We start from the raw sequence: 8826 nt of genomic DNA on the forward strand, positions 1-8826 counted from the left end.
CACACACCCCAGAAAAATCACTTCTCGCACTGCCACACACATACACATCATAATCTCCCGCAGTCTACCTTCATGCTTCCTTGCCATCTCTCCCACCACTCAGCTCCCAGCTCTTGTCTAAACCCATGACCTTATACAGATAACTAGTGACAGATTTCTGGGGTGACTTACAAATCTCAAATGGATTGGAAAATGGGCCTCAAGTTTGCAGTCAGTTTAAAATTGGAACACATCCTAGAATATTCCCATTATTTCCTGACTGACTTTCTCCTGCTTATTACTTCTGGTACATCTTATTATGAAGTTTTCCAGGCATTCTATTATCCCTTCAAATGGCCAGGCCTGCCTTGATTTGGACTGGGTCTGCAGTGCTGAGGAAGAGGCTGTGCCTAACCCTTTCTCCCCACATCAGGTGCAACTGCCTTCCTGAAGATGTCAGCTGAGGGGGAAACTCCAACGTCAGGTGTGGCACCACATGATAGCTATATCAAGCAACACATGTCTCTCCTCTTAAGTGCAGGGGCACTGCTGGGTTTAAGCAGGGTTGGGCAATGGGGGTCAGGGGCATGATGGATGAGGCCATACATTTCCCACTGCAGTCATAAATGTCTGCCCACGTACTGCAGCAAAATAGTAGTCTGGCTACGAACAGAATTGCTGTGCTTGGACGGAGAATGACACGTCAGACGTGAAACCTAAAACTGGATGTAAGTAGGAGCCCAGGGCCCTTCTGACCCCATGTCTTTCTGCTTGAGCTTTAAAAATGGGGATGTTCCAGCTTTGCAAACAGTTTTTGGAAATATTCCTTATTTCCCCAATGGCTCAACAGAATTGAACCTTGTTCTGGTGGTATGGATTTATTCAGTTGGGGTGGTGCACATCTCTTTGTTTTGTTAATGGAGAAATCCGAGGGCTCCCTTGGACAAAAAAACAAGGACACCAGCCAGGAATACCAGAGCAAAACAGCAGCTAGTAGGCTTGGTCTTGATTGAAGACTGTCACGACAGGACTCCCACCTGCCACCAGGTGAAACAAAATGGAAGCCCAGAACAAAAGAAGACCCCAACTTTTATTAGTTACTAATCCTCCAAGCTACACCCCTAGAACTACATCACAACTACATCTTGACTACATCATTGACACATCACAAAAAGGAGGGGTTGAGGGAGGAGTTGTGGCGGTAAGTATCTTGTATCTGAGTATCTTGTCCCCTGGCTGGTTCCTCCCCCCCCCCCCCGAGTCATTTCCAGAGGACAAAGGGGAGTTGGCAGTTTCCTGCCCCCAGAGGGAAGATCTGATTATTGTCCTTTGTTCCAGTCCATGTTGAATCCACTCCCATATGGAAGTCCTTTGTGACTTTGATGGTCTTCTGTCTGGGACCATCAAGGTTGTCATACCGACTGGGTAGGGCTCCTGACTAGGTGTTGGTACGCTTAAGGGATTATGACCATCCTGTATCCAGTAGCCACCTTTGCAATCTTATCTCCTGTTACGGAAATCTGGGTGCGTATTTACCCTGCCACCCAGCCAATCGGACAGAGTCCGTGGGTCTTTGCGGAAGAAAAGAAGCTCAGCCGGAGACAGGAGCAAACTGCCGAAGATCCAAGTTTATTGGCCAACAGGTTCAAGACGAGATTGAACCCCGAGAGTGGGGCGACATAAACTTTTAAAAGTTCCCTCCAAGTCCCAGAATACAGTGCACGAAACGTCATGAATTCATTATGGGAGGGTTGGGTTTCACGGATTACATCATGAATATATTACACACGTCATGAGTGTCTTAGAGAAAAGGTGGGGTTACACTCATTTACATTTGAGACAAGGGAGGGGGAAATATGTAGAGCGAGAAATACACATAGACAATCATTTATCAAGTACCGGTGGTGGCAGGACAAAGGGCCAGAGATATGCATCGTCTGCCACTTGGTATTGCCCGGGGAAAGGGTTATGCGAAGCGATCTGACAGGATTAAGAAGTTCCTGTGTACGTGCCTTGCCGCTCCGGGGATTATGGAAGTAGGGATCACATCATGGAGTCCAGAAGGGGCTGAGTTGAATGACACCAAGAGCAAAGAAATCGGAGCTGTGGTTGATTTTATGTCAATTTCCAAAGGTTTCCTATGTGATTTGGCCTATTTGGTATTGGTAATCAAAAGCGGAAACAAAATGGACACATTGTAGCAGGAATGGATACATTTTGACAGTTTTACGAGTTCTCCAGTTTCGGATCCATTGTTCTCACAGTGGGGGGCCGTCAACAGCTTGTCAGTAGGTTCAATGAGGCGTGCAAGGCTGCCTGAGCTAGCTCCTGCAGGACGAATGCATGGCTGTGATTGGCCAAGACGCAGCCATAGGAATAAGCGGAGATACAGGAGCGCCCGGTCTACTCGTTCTGAGTATGGAGCGCAAATAGCCATAGGAAAAGATAAGAGAATACATTCATATATTCGAGCTTATTTCGCTCGTGAAAGAAAGAGTAGAAAGGGGCTCTGGGGAAGGTGTGGTGCTTGTGCAACGGTGAGGGGAACTGAGGGTGGGTTAACGGGGGGTACCCTTGAGGTCATCGCCTCGGTTGTTCAAGGGAGAGGGGCAAAGAAGGTACCCCCCCTTTCCGATCCGTATCACTCCAAAGGGGGGAACTGTTGCAGGAAACCCCCCCCATCATTCAGTTTGTACACACACTCACACACAACATACGTGACGTTTCTGTTATAAATTCATAGTAAATCAACCGTACATTGGATTTACACCAGTCCATATTTATTTTGCTCCATGAAGGAAGGACTATCAAAGGGGGATGGTTTGATACAGGACAGCCGTAATACAGGACGGTCTACAGCTATTTGCTCTGGTTGGTGGCTGGACTCCTTCCTTTATTTCGCAGGGACCCGTGGGCTCTGCCCGACGAGCTGGGTGACTGAGCAGCCTCACATCTAGATTTTTCCATAACAGGACCAAGTATTGGACACTAGAGAGATGAGCCATTGGCGTAGCTGCCTTGCCAATACGCTTGTTTGGCTCAGCGTCAATGGAGTGGTTGCTTCTAATGGTGGAGCCCAGGTAGACAACATCATCTTCCACCTCATGCATAGAACTGTTGTGTTGGAAGGCATTCCAAGGGTCACCTAGTCCAACCCACAGTGATGCAGGAATGATGCGTCGAGTGATGGACATATCCTGACCCAGAATGATGGCCTTCGCTGCTCTGCTGGTGAGGCCAAACTCTCTGCAGACTTGAGCAAAACAGTGAGTGAGTCTCTGCGGAGCTTCCTCAGAGTGAGCTGTCAAGGCTGCATCATCCTGTTGGGATACTGCCAGGGAGACAAAGTCCATCATGGCCCCCAAGCCACCTCCGGACGTCCATCGATCTCCGTTAGACAACGCAGTATCATTCAATTAGCGACACGAGCTCCAGAAATAGCCTGCCACATTCCAGAGCTCATGCACGCTCTATCAGCAGATAGTGAACAGCAAAAGATGCACGCAGGAGAGCATATTTACAAGTTTATTGAGTGTTGGTCAGAACAAAGAAAAAACATGACTGCCTGCTTCAGTGTCTCAGACACACAGAGAGAAAGCATAGACACAACAGAAACATCCTGTGAACAGGAAATACGCAGGCTGTGACACAAACACCCTGCTCCCTTTTAAGGTGGAACGGAAATATCCTGACACATCCAACTCTTTCAGCTCTACAATTTGATGATTCTGTGAAATATCTGAACAGCTGCCACAGGGAAGATTTAATAAAGTTAACACTTTTTTATCTCTTTGGATGGAGCTGAACTGTGTCTTTTTACTCTTTCCTTCCAGTCCGTGGTGCTTTGTGGTATAAATCTTTGATTCTTCACTTTCCTTCTTTTTCTTACCTTTGCACTTTTGCTTGTGTGTTAACAAATCAATAAAATTCTTTAGAAATAAATAAAGAAGGGCAGAGGAGCCCCTGTGATCCATGGTGGGCCCCCCTCAGCTTCACTTGCTTTTGGATACAAACTGAGTCAAGTACATACATTTTAAAATACTTTGGTTGTTACATTCTTCAAAACTACATTTTGGATACATTCAGAAAAGTACAGCACAACATTTCACTAAAAACATTCCAGTAAAGATACATTCACGATTACATTTTGTAAGGAAATACAAAGATACACTTTTTGGAGAAGGAGATACATCTCAGGAAGGGCACCTCAGCAAGTAGATTCAGACATAGCAAAAGGCACATTAAATCACATTCCCCTAAACATGAAAAGATGCATTCTTCAAGGCACCGTTTATTCCTCTTGTGGGGCTTTTTTGGTCGCATGATATAACTCTGATATTAGTAGGGTCATCTCCCTTTATTCCCCTCTCTGCCCCTGACTCAACGGCTTTGCTCACTTTGGAGGTCGCCCAAATGAGCGCCCGGCCAAGGATAGGCAAGCTCTATGGCGGAACCGCTCTACGGCGCAGAAATAAGACTCTATGGTCACTTTCGGCACTACAGAGCCGGAGGCGCTTTGCGGCCCAGAGAGGCGTCACAGGCCGTGCAATGCGGGGCGGGGCCTTTGTCGTTGACACCGGAAGTTCTCCCTCCGGCAATCTTTTCCTTCCTTTTCAGGCTTCGTCCCGCCCTTGCGGCCAATCAACGTAGAGCAGCTCGACTCCTCCCCGGGGCGTCACCGGGAGGGCGCCGCCTCCGTCGCCCAATCGGAAGAGGAGCCGCTTGAGGGGCGGCGCCCTTGGCCAGTCGGGGGACGCGGCCTGTGCGCTTCCTTCCCCTCCCTCGGAGGCGGGAGAAGGCCGCGCCAGGCTGCCCTCTCTCCCCGCTCAGACACGAAAGCGGCCCTCGAAACCTGTCAGGGCTGGCGCCAGGCCACGCCCCGGAAGTCCGGGCTCGCACCTGACCCGGGATCATAGAGTTGGGAGGGATCCCGGGGTCTTCCTAGAGAGAGCGGGTGCCTGGGCGCAGGATGGCTCCGGCGGGGCTGCTGCGGGCGCTGGCGGCTCCTCTGCGCTGGGGTAGGTGGCCTGGCGGCCTCTCGGAGGGCCGCTGCTCCCCCGGCGGGAAGGGGGGAGAGCCGTGGGCTCCCGGAGGGACCTCAGTCCCCCCCGCCTGGCCTGGGCAGGGCAGGGCGCCTCTCAGATCAGGTTCGGAACCCGAGGAGAGCCTTGCTGGACCAGGACAAAGGGCCCCATCCAGTCCAGCATCCGGTCCCCAACTGGTGGGGCCCATTATGCAAAACCAGGGTGCAGGATCGGAGCACAAGAGCAGCGCTGTTTCGGCTTGGGGTTCCCAGAAACTGGTATTTGGAAGCATTGCTGCTTCTGACCATGGAGTCGGCAGAGCACAGGCATCACCAAGAGCCCTCCTCTCCTCCTCTGTAGATTTGTCTTCAGTTGGTGGCCAACTCTGCTTCCGGCAGGAGCAAGTTCCACAGTTGAACTGCCCTGCGTCCAAAAAGTCTCCCTTTTATCTGTCCTGAATCTTCTAATATTTCGCTTCATTGCATGTCCATGAGTTCCTAAGGAGAAAGAGAGACGCTTTTCTCCACCCACTCTCTCCATGCCGGACTTAACTTTATCAACTTCTACCATGTTGCCTCTAACTCACCTAAGCCAAGAGGCTCCAATTGCCACAACCTTTCTTCCTGGGGGGGGGGGTGTCTCTCCATCCCCTTGATCATTTGGGTGGCCCTTTCCTGACCCTTGTATTTTTCTTTTGCCAGGAGCAGCTGCTCTCCCTCGCAGCTTCATTCCACCACCCTGCCCGGTGCTGCCACCCCCGAGCTGCCCTATGGCCACCCTCAACCAGATGCACCGCAAAGGCCGCCCCAAGCTGCCTCCGCCAAAGCCCGGCCCCACCAGTGGCTGCCCCCAGCTCAAAGGGGTGGTGCTGAAGACCATGATCCGAAAGCCCAAGAAGCCCAACTCGGCCAACCGCAAGTGTGCCCGTGTGCGGCTCAGCAACGGCAAGGAGGCCATCTGCTTCATCCCGGGTGAAGGGCACAACCTGCAGGAGCACAGCATCGTCCTGGTGGAGGGCGGGAGGACGCAGGACCTGCCAGGGGTCAAGCTCAAGGTCGTGCGGGGAAAGTATGACTGTGCCCATGTACAGAAGAAGAAGTGAGCCCAGACTGGGCCAGGCATGGAGCCAACTGGGCCTGCGCTTTCACACGCAGCTTCCAGAAGCCTCTAGGGCTGTGGATTGCAGTGAAGGAGGCAGAGCAAAGGATCTTTCTCTGGGAGAAAACTTCCATTCCTGGAGACTTGGCTTGGAGGGTGCCTGGAACTCTTCCAGCTGGAATTTTTCAAGGCAATTGGCTGCCTCTTTCTTCTTATATGTATAGATGGCAGATGCAGCATGCCAAGAGAATGAGGAGTACTCCAAGGCATGGTGTGGGGGAGAGGGAAGGTTTTGTGTTCCTAAATAAAGAGTGCCATGATAACTTCCCTGCCTCAGTCTTTTGGAGAGGTGGATTCAAGGCCGCGTGCTACATTGCAGGGGGTTGTACTAGATGCTGCCTTGGGTTCCTTCCAACTCTGCAATTCTACACTCACGCTTGCCCTGGCCTGTTTCATACTCAGTCTCTCCTGTAGTTTCCCCAAATATTCTTTGATCTTATGACTGTCGGGGACATTCCCAGATATCTTAATTTGGTTGGAATTATTTTTTGGAAGGAAACTAGATCAGCACGGTTCAGCATAGCTTCCCGTTGATCTTTTGCTCCTTTGCAGTGGCAACTCTGGGGAAGGTCAGAGGCTTCCTGAAGTGGTGTGAAGTCTACCTTGGTTTCCTTTCTTTTAGAAGCAGGTCACAGCTACATGTCTCTCTCCACCACCACAGCAGATGCAAGCTGCCTTCATATTCTGTGACTGTGTGTGTCAATAAGGGGAAACACACCAAACCATTAATCTCTTCCTTCATTTCCTTTCTCCCTTCTTTGCTGTCAGCAACATACAATTATGAGACAAAACACAGAATAGGGATTGAAAACTGGACAATGTTAGTAAAATCCTTTATTCTCTTAACATTAGTCTTGCTGGATTCCAGACTGTCCATACTTATCATTTGATATGGGTGCTCCTAAGAGAAGCTGTTTCTGATGCTTAGAGATCACCCTTTGTCAGGTTTAAGGATTGTGCACCATCTTCAGAAACAGGAGGCAAAAATTCTGTGGCAGAATCCCAGCCAGTTTTGCTTTAGTCTTAGGTATCCATCATTCACAGAAAGGTGTTGCTAGATGTCCCTGCAGAGTCTGCGGTGGCCCTTTCACTGTACCCACACATAGCTGTCAACATTTCCCTTTTTAAAGGGAAATAAATTCCCTTATTTCGAATAGGATTCCTTGCAAGAAAAGGGAAAAGTTGACAGCTATGTACCCACAGCTTGCCTTAGGGCAAGGCAAGTCTCCTTGGACAAAATGGCCATAGATACAGCAGCGACTCTTGCCCTTCTTGAAGCAGCCCGGTAGTACTGATCTCAAATATTTGCTTGCTTGTTCTCTCCTTTATTTATTAGATTGTATACCCCTCAAAACCTTGACCTGGCTAGCTATGATTTTGCCTCACTGTGTGTGCCTAGAGGGCTGGCAACTGCTGTTACGGTGGCATTCTACTAGGGAGAGCTCGAAGCACTGGTTGTGGAAAGTTAATGGCAGCATGGATGCAAGCTCCTCTGTGCTTAGCTGCTGAGAAGGTGTTTTGCCTCAATGTTCAGCAGCAGAGAAATTGCACCCACTTCAATGGTTATAGCTACCCAGGCGCAGCATCCCCTGAACGTTAACGGTACACCAGGGAGAGATTTTCTTGCTGCAACAAAGGTCTTGCCACAGTGTCTTCAAGGACCATTCAGGGGCAAGATGCACGCAGAGTGGCGATGCTCACTGATGCAACAGGATGTGCCTGTATCCTCTTTGCTGGTTGGACGAGCGTTGGATCATTACCCAGTTGCTCTCTGCCCAACCAGACCCAAAGACCAGTCACTTGTTTGGCCAAAGCCAGAATGATAGAGCAAGGTCTCTTTTCCCCAAGTCCGGCTGAGGAGGCAGAAACTGGTCTCTTCTACCTGACTTGCAACTCTCCCTTCCTGGACTGGAGCATCTGCTGCTGCTGCTGCTGCTGCCGCTGCAGCAAACGCCTCCTTCAGTGCCCATTGCAGGACTTCTCTGAGACAGGTTGAAAAACACTCCTGGAGGTGTAGGGAATAATTGTAATTGCTGAGGGGAAGACACCCCTCACATGCTCAGAGGCACTCTTGGGTATAAAGAATGGGCAGAAATCACAGAAATTAACAGGAGGACAAGTTGGCTGCACTGATGGGCAACAGGGAGAGGAGCCCTGCTAGCTATGGTGCCCACGGTTCCCTCAAATGTGAGAATCAAGGTGCCTAACCAGTGGCTCTCCTCAGTTCAAACACTGGCTGATGGTCAAGGATGATGGGAATTGTAGTCTCTCGTCCGGAGAGGCACTGGTTCTCCGCCCCTGCTCTAGAAAATGTGCCGTGGGCTTTGGGTGCAGACCTCTGGGCAAGAGAGCTTGGCAAACTCTGGCAAACTGAAGCAGCAGAACCCCTCGTCGCTGAGGACAACCGCAGGCCTGGGCTTTGGGGAGGAGGGGGCAACAAGGGTCTTCCTGGGTGGAGAGGAGCTCCCCACAGGGCTCAGGAGCTTGCCAGGGGCAGAAGAGGACATACAGCACTCGGGCAAGAGTTCCCAGCCTGAGCTAGGAGGGCGAGTCGTTTGATGGGGCGGGACTTAATTTTTGCACATTTCTTCAGGGAGCGGTCTTAAGAATATGTTTCTGGGCGTGAAGAATTCAAATTTCTTAAGTTTGTGACTAGATAACGTTT

The 8826-nt window shown here is 50.3% G+C and overlaps 1 protein-coding gene across 1 annotated transcript; it reads left to right on the forward strand.

Moving 5' to 3' along the window:
- The first annotated feature begins 4486 nt into the window (after positions 1–4486).
- Positions 4487–6424, forward strand: MRPS12 (mitochondrial ribosomal protein S12). Its single transcript, XM_083704390.1, has 2 exons — positions 4487–4997; positions 5705–6424. Exons 1-2 carry the CDS (start codon positions 4949–4951, stop codon positions 6103–6105), a joined length of 450 nt encoding a protein of 149 aa, XP_083560516.1. The 5' UTR covers positions 4487–4948; the 3' UTR covers positions 6106–6424.
- Positions 6425–8826: the final 2402 nt, after the last annotated feature.

This window comes from Podarcis gaigeae, assembly GCF_964106915.1.
Source record: "Podarcis gaigeae genome assembly, chromosome: 12".
In the NCBI taxonomy this organism is placed as follows: domain Eukaryota; kingdom Metazoa; phylum Chordata; class Lepidosauria; order Squamata; family Lacertidae; genus Podarcis; species Podarcis gaigeae.

Excerpts from the sequence above, each read along its gene's own strand:
- MRPS12 (XM_083704390.1), top strand. The coding sequence starts at position 4,949 with ATGGCTCCGGCGGGGCTGCTGCGGGCGCTGGCGGCTCCTCTGCGCTGG. Across the intron at positions 4,998-5,704 it reads GGCGGCTCCTCTGCGCTGGG|GAGCAGCTGCTCTCCCTCGC; the intron begins GTAGGTGGCCTG and ends TTCTTTTGCCAG.